This window comes from Lipotes vexillifer, unplaced genomic scaffold (assembly GCF_000442215.2).
Source record: "Lipotes vexillifer unplaced genomic scaffold, Lipotes_vexillifer_v1.1 scaffold779, whole genome shotgun sequence".
Classification (NCBI taxonomy): Eukaryota; Metazoa; Chordata; class Mammalia; order Artiodactyla; family Lipotidae; genus Lipotes; species Lipotes vexillifer.
Window position 1 is genome coordinate 1,281,588 of NW_006788448.1, and position 17,325 is coordinate 1,298,912.

General features: G+C 35.2%; 1 protein-coding gene across 2 annotated transcripts in view; it reads left to right on the forward strand.

Moving 5' to 3' along the window:
- The window catches only part of CERT1 (ceramide transporter 1), a 129,390-nt gene that overhangs the window by 101,741 nt on the left and 10,324 nt on the right, over positions 1–17,325 (forward strand). The window contains exons 12-15 of one of the 2 annotated variants that reach the window (XM_007461604.1): positions 377–454; positions 6,756–6,851; positions 14,549–14,681; positions 15,531–15,601. In XM_007461604.1, coding sequence (XP_007461666.1) covers positions 377–454; positions 6,756–6,851; positions 14,549–14,681; positions 15,531–15,601 — 378 coding nt within the window. The remainder of the gene's footprint in view (positions 1–376; positions 455–6,755; positions 6,852–14,548; positions 14,682–15,530; positions 15,602–17,325) is intronic. The other variant, XM_007461605.1, reaches the window with a different exon arrangement.

Consider the following 17,325-nt stretch of genomic DNA (forward strand, 5'->3'; position numbering starts at 1 on the left):
TTTCTTCCATATACATCCTCCAGAAGTGCTAGAAATCTTCTGAACATAATGTTCTTTCTTTTTTATTTAAGGGGGAAAGAAGGGTGGGGGAATAGGGAGTGGCTTGTCCAAAATAGTTAACCAGAAGCATAGCCAGTGATATTAGATCTCTTTTTCCTTTGGGGTTAAGTGGTATTATTTTGTATTATTGGAAGCACTGCATTCGATTTTGGAGCATAACACATAATAGGTGCATGAAGTCAGCACTTGCTGCTGAGCTTGTTTCATATAGTGCTTTGTTCTCTCTTTCTTTATCTTGTGTTTGGAAGTTGGTACTGAATGCTCTGTTGTGCCTTTGTTCTGATTACTTGGTTTTTTCTTTGTCTGTCTCTGGTAGCCCTATAGTCGCTCTTCCTCCATGTCTTCCATTGATCTAGTCAGTGCCTCTGACGATGTTCACAGATTCAGCTCCCAGGTACTGTATGAATGTATAGAGTGGACTTGAGTCTTTCTGTGCTATATTTCAGCCTGCTTTCCCAGTTCCTAGAAATCTTTTGGTTAGGCCACTTGTTTTGGTTTTGAATTTTAAGTAGTAACATCAAGCATTAAAGAAAGCCTTCCTTATCTGCTAAATAGTTCCTCTGTCAGGCTTGCATGTGCCCTTTGTATCCTCTATTGTGAATAGCGTGGAATTTCGCCATATAGGAGATACTCCTGAAAGATGTTAAATTGAATTGAAACGAGAGAAGGTACCTGGTTTTTAACTATCCTGTGATATCTGTTTCTTCAGACAGGATTCAGCAACTTTTGTGGACATGGTCTATAGGATATGTTATAGCATTAAAGCAGGTTTCAAGCCTTACTTCTAACCTAATTTAAAATATCTCATAATATTTTCAACAGGGAAATAATTTTTTAAATAAAATTTGTCTCATTACCATTATACTAAGCTTCATTGAACAGGTTGCATTTTGCTTTGGCAAATTATCCCTGGAAATGAGTATTCCAGTCCATATGATAAATCTATGGAAATTGATTTTAAATTATTTAATATCAGCACGGGTTAGGAATTTAGGACAGGAAGCTGGATGCTTGCAGTCTCTGCCCTCATAATAAAATCAAAGTATCAATGGAGGAATATTTTTTTAGCATCAGCATTAGGTTAAAAAAATTTTTTTAATCTTCACATATTTGCCATTCAACTTTGTATTTTTATGGTGTTTGCATTTTATTGGATTGCAATATGTCATAGTATGTTAAGAACCTGAGCTCTATAGTCAAAATGACCAAGTTTAAATCCTGTTTCCTGCATGATGTTTGACAACTTTTCTAACTCCTCTGTGCTTTGCTTCTGTCATCTAGCTAGGAATGTGATAGAGCTAGAACCTAGCATGTAGTAAGTGCTCAGTAAGTGAGCTTTTATCATTATAATATTATTTCTTTGAGCTAATCAAAATTATCTACATTATTTTTTCTCTATCAGAGTGTTCCAATAAAAAAATTTTTTTAAGTCAGTTTAAAACAGGCATACAAATAAAATTTACATTAGTTTTCAACTATGTAATAAAGAAGAAAATTAAGTTTAAGACTTAAATTTTTTTCTGACTTTTGTAGCTTTTTTTTTCCTTGAACATTTTTGGGAAAGAGATGCATCAGTTCCTCATCAGAAATTACCCTTAGACAGATTTATTACAATATTTCTTACCTAATGCTCATTCATTTATGTATGCTTTTAAAATAGTGACTTATACTCACAATAAATCACTGGCCAAACTAGATTATACTGGGAGACTTTGGTTTATTCTTAATTAAGCTCCACTTTGCATTAAAATAATAAATTAACAGACTAACTAAAAGGCATCAGTACTGGTCACCATTTTCCCTTAAAATATAGAAATATACAGGCTATAAATTTTTAAAAATGTAATGAGAGCAGGAAAAGAATTTGAGCCGCTGATAGGTGCCTAAGAATTAGGGCTTCAGAACCCAGACCTGGGCCTTGCTATAGAGATATATAAAACAGCTGAAAGCCTTTGAATACAGGTGAACTATCACTGAGAAGCAGGTGTCCACATTTTTATAAGACTGTCAAATTGTAGCTTCTTTACCTAATTTTTTGTGTAACTTTTGTGTATAAGTTGAGAAAAATCTTTCTGGTATTTTTTTCCTAATGTATGATGCTCGTTATTGATCCGATTCTGTTTTTAAACTTTTGATTATTCTACTGTTTTATATTCCAGAAGAGGAAATGAAGGAAAACAACATTGAGGTCTTCAAGTATTTATTTTCCTTGCTAAAGTATTTGTTGTCATTAGCAGACTTGGGCTCTGGCAGTTAACTATTGATTAATTTGGCTTTGCTATCTACTTATAAGTCTTGGCTTATGACTGTTTTGTTCTTGTTGAAATAATGGTCATAGTCCTGCTTGAGTAAGATACTTAAATGTAGAACTGAGAGATGCCCTGAAAATAACTCCAAATAAAATATGTGACTCTACTAGGAAATTAGTAGCAACACATGAATCTGCATCTGTCTGATGGACAGATGTTGGAAATGAAGTAGCTCTCAATGAAAGTGTATAGAAAGTAGGAAGGACTTAGATTTATAAATGGATCTTCTTGGCCACATTTATTTCTATAACAGTTACCACCTAAAGATGTCACCTCAGAAATCAAAGGGAAATAAAAAGCATCCTTAGTTGGGGGAAAGAAAAAAAGAAAATCAAAGGGTGGGTAGTACATCTGTGTGTTAATATATGATGAGCATCACCACTGCAAAAACAATTCTGTGTAAAGCTTTTTCCCACTTTTGTGCATGGTAACATCATTGTTGTGGTAATTATTTATTTTACCCCTCCCTTTTTTATTGTATCACTATAAGTAATAGAATGCTAATTTAGCAGAACTAGAAAGTAGAGTAAATAAAATGAAATTACTAGATCACTATTAATATTCTTATGCATATCCTTTTTCCACATATATGTAAATTAAATAAAATCAGTCACATATTGATTATACACACCTTAGTAATTGTTTTTTTCTACCAAAGTAGGTAATTCTATATATACTGTTTTGTAACTAGCTGTTTTGTTTTTTTAAAGCACACATATAATTAGGCCCATGTTCCCGTCAGTAAATATAGGTCTAGATCTCCTTGTCTATTGTATGGATATGAATACTAGATTTACCTACTCACCTAATATTGAACATTTAGTTTATTTTCAGTTAGTCTCTGTTATTTAATAAATAGTGCTACATGGGCATCCTTGTATATACAGCATCCTTGTATGTACATCTTTGTATACTTATCCAATTATTTCCTTAGAATATATTTCTAGAAGTAGAATTTTTAGGACAAAGGCCATGCACACACTGAAGTTTTTTATTCTTATTGCCAAACTGTTCATTAGAAAAGTTGAACCAGCTACACTCCCAGGTCAGTTTTCTTTTGCTATACTGACACTGAATATTATTATTCAGTTAATATTTGCCAATATGATAGAATAAAAGTGTTATTTTTCTTCTTGGCTAATTGCATTTTTCAGTGAATTGGCGATTCATGTCCTTGACCATTTTTCTTTTGGGTTAACAGTACACTGTTAATTTGTTATTAATAAATTATTGTATCCAACAGATCCCTTTATGACTCTGTAACAATAAACATAGTTGTATTCCTTTCACATGGGTAAGAAAAAGAGATCCAAGCTCTGTTTGAGCCCTTCTGAGACTTTTGTTCAATACAATTTTGTTGTACCATCAAAGGACAATTTTCTTTTAAAGTTTCTATATTAATAATATTAGAAAGATCCAATTAGATCTAGCCTCCTAAAATGACATACTGAGTGATTCAAATGTGAAGTGAAAGAAAAAGGTAAGAATTGGAGTGCCATCACCTCTGTTTCAAATCTGTTTTGTCTTCAGTTTTTTCATAGTTCATTTGGTATGAAGATGCTGTATGTAAGGTACAAAAAAATCAAGGGCATGATTCCTGAAATTATGCTTAGTGTAAAATTCAGCCTTTTTTTTTAAGTGATAGATGTTTCTAGTAACATTATTTTCTAGTAATCAAGTTTTGAACCTGATAAGGTAGAAAATTTGGCATATGTTTATTCTTGTCATCCAATTAATGGTCCCTAGTTTCCCACTTATTTTTGATGTAGAGTCGTAACTGAAAACAGTAAATGGAGCATCTTTAGGTTTATATCTGAAATGTGAGTGTTGTCACATGTGCCCAGGTCATTGCCACTATAGAAACATTGGCTACTGCATATTTTAACATAAAATTCATAATAGTGAAATTTTACCAGTATCATCTTTCTTTTTAACCTTAATGTTATTACCTCGGGGAATATACCATAATGGATAAAGATTCCTTGATGAAGGCTTTGCAGACATGGTTAGTACAGTAATTGGGTACTTCGATAGTTTCGTTAATTTCCTAGGAGCACAGTACTGAATACATCTTGTTTGTTTCTCTGTTGGACTTTTTCAAGCCCTCTTAAGGAAGTAAATGAGGACAAAAGACTGAAAACTTTTCCATAGATGCAGTGGTAACTATTCTTTCATCTATCTAGAAAGACAATGTTGAATGCATTTACGGTACATTGTTTCAAACTTAAGTTACCTTCTATCAATTTATATTTGTGGAATCTGGTTTCTATTTGCACCGAAGCATAAATCAAAAACACCTCATTTTTCAAACATTTGAAATAACTAATTTAGGAACAATCTCCTAAACAGAAACACAATTACCTGCAATATTTTTCAACAAAAGAGCTAAATGGCACTAAAGTTTTTTTATACAGAACTCTCTTTGTTTTTTAGCAGAATAAAATCCTTAACATTCTTCTTTCACAAGTAATCCATTTAAAGTAGGGCCTATTTGGGGGAAACATTTCTTTCTGCTGCTAATCTCATAATACATATGGGTGTTCTTAACTCCCAGTGTCGTACCTAAAAGTACATACGTATTCAGATCTGAAGATTTTTTAAGATCTTGGGATCTAAAAATCATTAAAAAAATTTTTCCCAATCATGATGTGACACAGACAAATGAATCAAGCCAGCACTACTGTTGAGGCTTTATTTATGCATACTAACTGGGACTTTCTTTGTTCTTCGTCTTTTGGTAATAAAATACGTTTTGTATGTATTATTTGTAACTTGGAGTCCTACATCAGTCATCCTTACCGTCTCAAAGCAGATTTCAAAATTTTAGAGGCACAAAGGTTTTTTCCAGTCAGCCTCTGAAGTTATGTTTTCTAATTAAGGCTTTATAAAATTATAGAGGTACTAGTAGTCATGTTTTAAAATTTCTTTCAAGTCTCTAACCCAGCACCATTCACATTAAAGGTTATGAATAAAGAAATAAGATATTATGTAATGTTTATTTAGTACAAAACTAGATTGTAGAATTTCCTCATAATCATTTTTATCAAAAACTTTTCTGGTGATCATTGCCAATTAAAGAGATACTTAAAGCCATAACTACTTTCAGTAACCAAAATTGCACTCTGAAATCCAGAAAACTTGGTTTACACATCACGATAACATATTGATAACATCCTTTTGTGTAGAAAAATTATATCCCCAGGGTGAATAATTTTAAGATCTCTGCCCCCAAAGCATTCATGTATTTATTTCAAAACACATGTAAACCTGGTTCTTATGTTTCCCTGACAAATGCAGTAGACTTTATGTAAAATAAGTAATTAAACTTAGGAATAAATCTTTAAATTGAAGTATATAATATGCATATTTTTCAACTCTTTTCTGCCTTCTCTTAATAATATTACTAGGTAAAACAAAATTATGAGTAAAAGTTTAGAAAATAGAACTTAGAAACTAAGTGTCTATGCGTAGATGGTAAAGGTGCCAGTTCCTTCAGAGATGATCTTTCTGTCACTTCAGTTCTGTTTAAAAATATGTTTCATAATAGGAAGGTTTCCAAAGAACACTTAAATGAAATCTTAACCAATAAATCTGATTGAGGATTCTGGGAGTGTGAACTGTTTGACCTTATTTGCTTATAAAAGATGGGTAGGGGTAATTTGATAGTTAAAAGCAGAGGTTGCAATTTAAATTTAGTAAAAGAAATTTAGTAAGAAATTTAGTTAGAAATTTAGAAAGAAGGAACTATTAATAAAAGGTGATAATTTGCAAATCTTTGTGTGTATGATTATTAGCATTGTCCCTAAAAGAGTTTAGAACAATGAAATTGGAATCAGATATGTAGAGGGATTGGTTATTTTTTAAGTTGGCTTATATTCATGATAAAAGAGGAGCTTATCAGTGAAATAACGAAAATCTTCTTAGCTTTTTGTAGAGAAGTCTTGACAAGTAACAAGCTTTCTAATATCTCTATATAGTCTTAAATATAGGAACATTGGACTAGGTCATCTCTTTGTGCCCCTTTTACCCTTAATGTTCCATGATTTTATGCTTTAAGACATTATCTCTGTCAGGATGCATTTTATGATGAAGGAATAATTATTTTTTTGGTCACTTGATGCACATTAGTCCAATATGTTACTAGAGTGAAGCACCTTCCTTCCCCGCATTTCTCCTTCCTGTCATTAACCTGGATATGATATCTGGAATGTGGACTAAAACTCTTCAACACTATATAAAACATACTAACCTTTGTGCATTTGGTCGCTTAGCTTTCTAAGAACATCATTTCTGAACTGAAGTAAACTGAATACCATTCTGTTTTAGAGATTATGACATAGCTATTAATTGGAGGAGGATTCTTATGGCTCTATTTTTCTTTTTAAGGTTGAAGAGATGGTGCAGAACCACATGACTTACTCATTACAGGATGTAGGTGGAGATGCCAATTGGCAGTTGGTTGTAGAAGAAGGAGAAATGAAGGTAATTCCCAGTGTATGGTTGTAGGTTGCTAGTTGCAGCCCTGTTGCAATCATACTATATTATTACTATTGATATAAGTAAGATATATCAATATCTTAATAGTAAGATAGCATTTAAAATTTTCTTTTAAATAAATTATTACATGTGATCAAAGAAGCACTAAATATTGAGAAATAAAATGTCCTTTTGCTTCCCTGCTTTAGCTTTTACATAATTTCTTTATGATCATAATATAAATCTGTGCACAGATCATTCTGTTTTACCTAGGCCATGGAGAAAATAGTTTGGGGGCTTCAGTATGAATAGGTCATAATTAGCTGATGTCTCTTTCTTCGGATATTTCTCTCTTTTAATATACTAAATGTTGTGCCCAGGTGTCACTTTTTTCCCTCTTTGGTCTGTACCTCACTTCTTGGTCTTTCTCTCACTGCATCTTTTTTTGATATTTGGACATTGGTTAGCTAATCTTGCTCACATCCCTAAACACAGAAGACAGTAAGAGCAAGGAAAAAGAGATTGAGAGCTGGGTTGAAAAGCAGCAGCAGCAGCATTGAACTTTGAATTACTTCATGCCCGAGGTGCTATGCTAACAATAAAGAGATGTTTAATAAGACTCCCTGCAAGCTGAAACTTTCGTTGGAGAAAGGGGACATTGACATTTAAAAGATTACTTAGGGCTTCCCTGGTGGCGCAGTGGTTGAGAGTCCACCTGCCGATGCAGGTGACACGGGTTCGCGCCCCGGTCCGGGAAGATCCCACACGCCGCGGAGCGGCTGGGCCCGTGAGCCATGGCCGCTGAGCCTGCGCGTCCGGAGCCTGTGCTCCGCAACGGGAGAGGCCACAACAGTGAGAGGCCCGCGTACCGCAAAAAAAAAAAAAAAATTAGCTCCGTTGGATAACAGTGAGTGAAAAGTACAGGTGAATAGTGGAGAAGAATTGGAAAAGAAGGAGATCTCTGATTTGAGACAGATTGTTTTACACTGAGGAGCATTTGAACTGTGTCTAGAAATGGAAACAAGGTTATGACAAAGGTGAGGTGAGGGCATTTTAGAAAAGAAATATAACATGAGCTAAAACTTCAAAGCAAATTTTGTATTCAGGAGTTTTGTATAGACTTTTGACCAGAATTATTCTAGCAAATGAGATACAGCATTAGATGTTGGGATTTCCTCTCCTCCTGAATATGGAAGAAATTAAGAAATAAGATAGAGGAGATATGCAAATGAGATACCAAAATGTTATAATTCTAATAAGCTGATTGGAGAGCATGAAGACCAGCTGCCATGAGGTCTTGCTAATATGTTACCCCAGAATTAAACATAGTACTTTAAAAAAATATTTTATTTATTTATTTTTGTCTGTGTCGGGTCTTAGTTGCGGCATGTGGGATCTTTGTTGCAGCACGCGGGATCTTTCATTGCGGTGCGCAGGCTTCTCTCTAGTTGTGGCACACGGGCTCCAGAGCACGTGGGCTCTCTGGTTGGAGCTTGGGGGCTCAGTAGTTACAGCGCACGGCATGTGGGATCTTAGTTCCCCACCAGGGATCGAACCCACGTCCCCTGCATTGGAAGGTGGATTCTTAACCACTGGACCTCCAGAGAAGTCCCCTAAACATAATATTTCTGACATAGCTGGATAGTCCCAGGCCTTCCCCCACAAGAGCAAGCCCCAAAAGCAGACCAGCATACATCCTGTCCACAGAAGGGGTTGAGCCAGGCCTGCCTAGTCTTCCTTCTGTGCTCACCATTCAGATGTCCCCATTTCCCCCCAAGGAGGAGGAAGTGAAAGGCTGAAGAGAAACCAGGAGTGATAGTGTAGATGATGGTCTTCCACGTGGAATGAGTGGTAGAGAAAAAGTTCTCCTACAACTTTAGAGAGAAATTGGGGCTGGATTATGGGGAGTATAAAATAACCTACTAAACAGAATTTTCTGTTGTCTGTAGCAGTAGGCTAGCCATTGTACACAAAGTAACATTTTTGGAGGACTAGGCTGATAGGGATGAAACTAGAGACCAAGAAAACCACTTCAGAGAGTCAGGTATGAGGTCATGAAAGCTTACCTAAAAAAAGTATCCAGGGCTTCCCTGGTGGCACAGTGTTTAAGAATCCTCCTGCCAGTGCAGGAGACACGTGTTCTAGCTCTGGTCCAGGAAGATCCCACATGCCCCAGAGCAACTAAGCACATGCACCACAACTGCTGAGCCCACGCTCCACAACAAGAGAAGCCACGACAATGACAAGCCCACGCACCGCAACAAAGAGTAGCCCCCGTTCGCTGCAGCTAGAGAAAGCCCGCACACAGCAACAAAAACCCAATGCAGCCAAAAATAAATAAAATAAAAATATTAAAAAAAGTATCCAATAGTAGAAAAGTCAAGCTTTTGGATGTCTTATAGAAGATTAGTAATGAGCTTAATAGCTACATGAAATGTGAGGGAAGGAATCAAAAGTCTAGAGTTCCCAGTTTCCATGACTGGGAAAATATCAGTCCCAATAACATGAATAAGTATGTAAGGAAAGGTACTTTGGAGAGAGAGATTGTAAAAGAAAAATAATGTGAAATGCCTCACAGTGTTTGGCACCATAGGCACTCCATAAATTGAGAGCTGGTTTTCCCTGTGATAGCATGTTTATTCATTTTTCAAAAGAACTTATTACAGAGCTGTCTAAAGTACCAAACCCTCTATAATTTTGAAGTAATTAATTTTGTTCAGCAGTTTATGTATACAGTCTCAGTATTTAAAGCAAGATAGACCTTTAGGTTTGTAGCCTCAGTATTTAAAAGCAAGATATCATTGATCTTTAAGCAATTTTAGCTTTCCATCATTGGTTCAACAAATAATTAAGTGCCTGCTGTGTTTCAGATACTCTTCTAGATGGTGGGGATACAGCATTGACCAGAGCTGCCTTAAGTCATTGTCCCTAAGGAGATTATGTTCCAACTAGCTTTATTTGGCCTTCTTAGCCACGTTGAATGGTCTTTGAGAATATTCAGTAAATAATGCCTAATTTAAATTGATACATTTACTCCTTCAACAACTCACAGTAATTTAGTCATTCATCATATATATATATGTTTCATAGTTGGTGTTTACCTTGGATTTGTAGTTTTTTTGGTTTTGTTTTTGTTTTTGCGGTACGCGGGCCTCTCACTGTTGTGGCCTCTCCCGTCGCGGAGCACAGGCTCCGGACGCGCAGGCTCAGCGGCCATGGCTCATGGGCCCAGCCGCTCCGCGGCATGTGGGACCTTCCTGGACCAGGGCACGAACCCGTGTCCCCTGCCTCAGCAGGCGGACTCTCAACCACTGCGCCACCAGGGAAGCCCGGATTTGTAGTTTTAAATATTTTTATGTGGTAATAATTTGAAATTTTAAACTTTTGGCAGAATATGTTCCATAAGTATATTTTCATACATAAAATTCTAAAAAGCTGCTAAATGATAAAACATCACTTCAAGTTTGTAGTTTTGGGGTTGGATTTTTTTTAAACATGTTTGGGGTTTTTTGATTGTTTTTTTAGCATCTTTATTGAAGTATAATTGCTTTACAATGGTGTGTTAGTTTCTGCTTTATAACAAAGTGAAGCAGCTATACATATACATATATGCCCATATCTCCAACCTCTAGCATCTCCCTCCCACCCTCCCTATTCCACCCCTCTAGGCGGTCACAAAGGACCAAGCTGATCACCCTGTGCTATGTGGCTGCTTCCCACTAGCTATGTATTTTACATTTGGTAGTATTTATAAGTCCATGACACTCTCTCACTTCGTCGCAGCTTACCTTTCCCCCTCCCCGTGTCCTCAAGTCCATTCTCTATGTCTGCGTCTTTATTCCTGCCCTGCCCCTAGGTTCTTCAGATCCTTTTTTTTTTAGATTCCATATGTATGTATTAACATATGGTATTTGTTTTTCTCTTTCTGACTTACTTCACTCTGTATGACAGACTCTAGGTCCATCCACCTCACTACAAATAACTCAATTTCGTTTCTTTTTATGGCTAATATTCCATTATATGTATATGTGCCACATCTTCTTTATCCATTCATCTGTCAGGGGACAATTAGGTTGCTTCCATGTCCTGGCTATTGTAAATAGAGCTGCAATGAACACTGTGGTACATGACTCTTTTTGAATTATGGTTTTCTCGGGGTATATACCCAGTAGTGGGATTGCTGGGTCATATGGTAGTTCTATTTTTAGTTTTTTAAGGAACCTCCATACTGTTCTCCATAGTGGCTGTATCAATTTACATTCCCACCAACAGTGTAAGTGGGTTACCTCCCCTCCACACCCTCTCCAGAATTTATTCTTTGTAGATTTTTTTGATGATGGCCATTCTGACTGGTGTGAGGTGATACCTCATTGTGGTATTGATTTGCATTTCTCTAATGATTAGTGATGTTGAGCATTCTTTCATGTGTTTGTTGGCAATCTGTATATCTTCTTTGGAGAAATGTCTATTTAGTTCTTCTGCCCATTTTTGGATTGTGTTGTTTGTTTTTTTGATATTGAGTTGCATGAGCTGCTTGTAAATTTTGGAGGTTAATCCATTGTCAGTTGCTTCATTTGCAAATATTTTCTCCCATTGTGCAGGTTGTCTTTTCGTCTTCTTTATGGTTTCCTTTGCTGTGCAAAAGCTTTTAAGTTTCATAAGGTCCCATTTGTTTATTTTTGTTTTTATTCCATGTCTCTAGGAGGTGGGTCAAAAAGGATCTTGCTATGATTTATGTCAGAGAGTGTTCTGCCTGTTTTCCTCTAAGAGTTTTATAGTGTCTGGCCTTACATTTAGGTCTTTAATCGTTTTTTAGTTTATTTTTGTGTATGGTGTTAGGGAGTGTTCTAATTTCATTCTTCTACATATAGCTGTCCAGTTTTCCCAGCACCACTTATTGAAGAGTCTGTTCTCAATTTTATATTCTTGCCTCCTAAAGGATAAATCAAAAATAAGGTGACCATATGTGCATGGGTTTATCTCTGGGCTTTCTATCCTGTTCCATTGATCTATATTTCTGTTTTTGTGCCAGTACCATACTGTCTTGATTACTGTAGCTAAGTAGTTTAGTCTGAAGTCTGGGAGCCTGGTTCCAACAGCTCTGGTTTTCTTTCTCAAGATTGCTTTGGCTGTTTGGGGTCTTTTGTGTTTCCATGCAAATTGTGAAATTTTTTGTTTTAGTTCTGTGAAAAATACCATTGGTAGTTTGATAGGGATTGCATTGAATCTGTAGTCTTTGGGTAGTATAGTCATTTTCACAATGTTGATTCTTCCAATCCAAGAACATGGTATATCTCTCCATCTATTTGTATCGTCTTTAATTTCTCCCATCAGTGACATACAGTTTTCTGCATACAGGTCTTTTGTCTCCTTCAGTAGGTTTATTCCTAGGTATTTTATTCTTTTTGTTGCAATGGTAAATGGGAGTGTTTCCTTAATTTCTCTTTCAGATTTTTCATCATTAGTGTATAGGAATGCGAGAGATTTCTGTGCATTAATTTTGTATCCTGCTACTCTACCAAACTCATTGATTAGCTCAAGTAGTTTTCTGGTAGCATCTTCAGGATTCTCTATGTATAGTATCATGTCATCTGCTAACAGTGACAGTTTAACTTCTTTTCCAATTTGGATTCTTTTATTTCTTTTTCTTCTCTAATTCCTGTGGCTAAAACTTCCTAAACTATTTTGAATAATAGTGGTGAGAGTGGGCAACCTTGTCTTGTTCCTGATTGTAGTGGAAATGGTTTCGGTTTTTCACCATTGAGAATGATGTTGGCTGTGTGTTTGTCATATCTGGCCTTTATTATGTTGAGATAAGTTCCCTCTATGCCTACTTTCTGGAGGGTTTTTATTATAAATGGGTGTTGAATTTTGTCAAAAGCCTTTTCTGCATCTATTGAGATGATCATATGGTTTTTCCCCTTCAGTTTGTTAATATGGTGTATCACGTTGATTAATTTGTGTTTATTGCAGAATCCTTGCATTCCTGGGATAAACCCCACTTGATCATCATGGTGTATGATCCTTTTAATGTGCTGTTGGATTCTGTTTGCTTGTATTTTGTTGAGGATTTTTGCATCTGTATTCATCAGTCATATTGGCCTGTAGTTCTCTTTCTTGTGACATCTTTGGTTTTGGTATCGATGGTGGCCTCATAGAATGAGTTTGGGAGTATCCCTCCCTGTGCTATATTTTGGAAGAGTTTGAGAAGGATAGGTGTTAGCTCTTCTCTAAATGTTTGATAGAATTCGCCTGTGAAGCCATCTGGTCCTGGACTTTTGTTTGTTGGAAGATTTTTAATCACAGTTTCAATTTCAGTGCTTGTGATTAGTCTGTTTATATTTTCTATTTCTTCCTGGTTCAGTCTCTGAAGGTTGTACTTTTCAAAGAATTTGTCCATTTCTTCCAGGTTGTCCATTTCATTGGCATATAGCTGCTTGTAGTAATCGCTCATGATCCTTTGTATTTCTGCAGTGTCAGTTGTTACTTCTCCTTTTTCATTTCTAATTCTATTGATTTGAGTCTTCTCCCTCTTTTTCTTGATGAGTCTGGCTAATGGATTATCAATTTTGTTTATCAATTTTATCTTCTCAAAGCGCCAGCTTTTAGTTTTATTGATCTTTGCTATTGTTTCCTTCATTTCTTTTTCTTTTATTTCTGAGCTGATCTTTATGATTTCTTTCCTTCTGCTAACTTTGGGGTTTTTTTTTTTGTTCTTCTTGCTCTGATTGCTTTAGGTGTAAGGTTAGGTTGTTTATTTGAGATGTTTCTTGTTTCTTGAGGTAGGATTGTATTGCTATAAACTTCCCTCTTAGAACTGCTTTTGCTGCATCCCATAGGTTTTGGGTTGTCATGTTTTCATTGTCATTTGTTTCTAGGTATTTTTTGATTTCCTCTTTGATTTCTTCAGTGATCTCTTGGTTATTAAGTAGTGTATTGTGTAGCCTCCATGTGTTTGTATTTTTTACAGGTTTTTTCCTGTAATTGGTATCTAGTCTCATAGCGTTGTGGTCGAAAAAGATACTTGATACGATTTACATTTTCTTAAATTTACTGGGGCTTGATTTGTGACCCAAGATATGATCTGTCCTAGAGAATGTTCCATGAGCACTTGAGAAGAAAGTGTATTCTGTTGTTTTTGGATGGAGTGTCCTATAAATATCAATTAAGTCCATCTTGTTTAATGTATCATTTAAAGCTTGTGTGTCCTTATTTATTTTCATTTTGGATGATCTGTCCATTGGTGAAAGTAGGGTGTTGAAGTCCCCTACTATGATTGTGTTACTGTCGATTTCCCCTTTTATGGCTGTTAGCATTTGCCTTATGTGTTGAGGGGCTCCTATGTTGGGTCCATAAATATTTACAATTGTTATATCTTCTTCTTGGATTGATCCCTTGATCATTATATAGTGTCCTTCTTTGTCTCTTGTAATAGTCTTTAAAGTCTATTTTGTCTGATATGAGAATTGCTACTCCAGCTTTCTTTTGATTTCCATTTACATGGAATATCTTTTCCCATCCCCTCACTTTCAGTCTGTATGTGTCCCTAGGTCTGAAGTAGGTCTCTTGTAGACAACATATATACAGGTCTTGTTTTTCGTATCCATTCAGCCAGTCTGTGTCTTTTGGTTGAAGCATTTAATCCATTTACATTTAAGGTAATTATCAATATGTATTAACATGTTTTAAAATATATCCTCTAGGTATACAGAAGAGAAGTAGAAGAAAACGGGATTGTTTTGGATCCTTTGAAAGCTACCCACGCAGTTAAAGGTGTTACGGGACACGAGGTCTGCAATTACTTCTGGAATGTTGATGTTCGCAATGATTGGGAAAGTAAGCTGCCATTATTAGTATGTTTTGATAAAATTATTACTTTGAATTTAATACCAAATGTAACCTGGCTTTCTACATCTGGTCTGTGGTTTACAAAGTCAATATAGAAAATATCTGGAGAATCGTATAGGGAACTGATAATACCTTACATTTAAATAGAGCTTTTCACTGTACAGAATGCTTCTCAGTAAGGTATATAGCATTTGATCTGCTACCTCAATAATCCTGTGTGATAGGTAGATAATAAAGTAAAATTCAGATAGCTCAAGTGACTTGTCATAGATCACAGAACTAATTATTGGAAAACCAGGACTAAAATAAAAGGTTTCTGTTTTATCATCTTCTCTTTTCCTAGACTGTTTTGTTTCCATCATAAAGTGTAGATGAATCCTTTTGTGGTTTGTTTATAGAGTTATTTGATCCCCTCAGGCATCAAATTTCATAAATATGGGTACTTCTGAACAACATGTTTATCAATGGCAGTTTGACACTCTCACAAACATAGTCACCTAAACCTAAATAGAACAGCTTATTCAGCTTCAATAAATTAAGGATTATAGGGAGGGGAGGGGTCATAGTGTTAGGGAATAATTTGTGCCCTAGTAATGAAATGGTGATTAGAATTGCTTTCTTGCAATGGAAGCTAATGAGATTTCCTGGTGATTAGGTCTCTCAGCCACCATCTGTAGCCCTAATACTAAACCGCTTTCCATTTGGACTTAGCCTACGTAGGGCAGGATCCTGTTCATTTTACTATAATGTCCATTCGTAATTGACTTTCTCAATAATCACATTCTGGGAAAAGGTAATATATCTTTTTTGACTACTAACATTTTTTCTTCATTGCAGCAACTATAGAAAACTTTCATGTGGTGGAAACATTAGCTGATAATGCAATCATCATTTATCAGACGCACAAGGTAAATATCTTTTCATCCCAAAAGGATTCCAGCGTAGTTCAAACAGAGACATATAAATTCTCTAAAGTAAAATTTGCGAGGAAATTAAGTGCCACAAAAGATTTAAAGACTTTATTAATAATTCATGAATTTCATGTACTTGAAAGGTAATTTCAGTTCACTTAAAGCAGAAATGGGTGAAAATAAGAACCTGAGAAATATCCAGAAACTGTGTGTTTGACAAAGATGTACAGTTAGTTATGCAAACTTTAAGTCTGAACAAGAAAGTATGAAAATCCACTTAAATGTTTTTCTAGCATCTAGTCTCTAGAGGAGATAGATGAATTACCAAATATGAAAGTGAATCAGTTTCTTGTGAGAATAATAAGGAAATGCAAAGTATGTTATTAGTCTATGTTAAAACTCAGAAGTAAAGGTGATCTAAGTGGATTATCTGACATCAAGGGAAAATTGCTGAGCATCAGCTATTGAAAGGATGGTCATACACCAGAGCACAAAGAAACATTGTCATTTAAATTGGTTGCCTTTCACTTCATTTCTTCCTCTATTAATGTAGATATTTAAATTATAGAATATTTCTCTTATTCTGCTCTGTTTCCTTTCTGAAAATTGCCAAATATTATATTGAATAAACAATAATAAAATAAATTAAAAATTTGTAGAGATCTACCAAAAATAATATTGTATGTTATATAAGAAACATGATAATTCAGTAAGTACTTCATTTTCCTTTTTTAAAATAATTTTTAACTGAGCTGAATATTTGAAAATATTTTAGGTTTGCTGTGTATATCTTGAGCTCAGTCTTGTCATCTGAGGCATCTTATATTTAACGACTATGACCTAGGCTTCCTTTTACATGACAGCTATTCAAGAAATGTATAACAATGAAGATTCTGTTTCAACCTGCTGATTTAGGGGGGTCAAAAGTGAAGTCTGAAATTTAGTAGACTTTAAAATATTAGTTGTCCTGTAATTTGCAATGAAAATAAATGACCAGTCATTTAGAATCAGAAGACTCTTATTCTGTGAAGATAATTGATCCTGGAAAATGGTCTGCTGAAAGTACTTCACTTGGTACATAGTAGTAGATGGAGGGGAGGAATATATAGATTATATTAGGATTATTTCTGGAAAAATAAAACTAAAAATTATTAAAATAATGTACTTTATATGTAACAGAATTTAAGTTACAGTTGTAATTATTTGAATAAATGAATTGTCCTGGCATAATTTTTTCAACAAAATCCAATAACTATTCAACATCTTTCTCTTTAAATTTGGCTTCTTTTATAATATGGTCTTAAAAAGGGCTTCTCATCTCTTGATATTTGTCATTCTCACTCTTTAAATTTCTGTCTTATCATCATCCTTGTGGATTTGTATCCATTAGTTCTAATATGGCCACATTTTCATTTATTACTGGCTTCACATACATTTGCCCAGCACTACTTTCATCAACTTAATGAAACTGGTATCTTTAAAAGATGAACCATTTCACTTTGCAAATGCTTTGTGTTGTATTGACACTGAGTTGTTGGTGATTTATTAAATTCAGCAATCGGGAAAGACCCTGTGCATATTTTCTCTCATTTAAAAGTACATAGTCCCAGTTTTCAGAGACCTAGGTTCCATGTCATTCCAACAGTATGAAGTTGGAAGATTAAATTACTGGTTTGGAATTCTTTAAATATGATTATGATATCAAAGGAGCATGCTCTTTC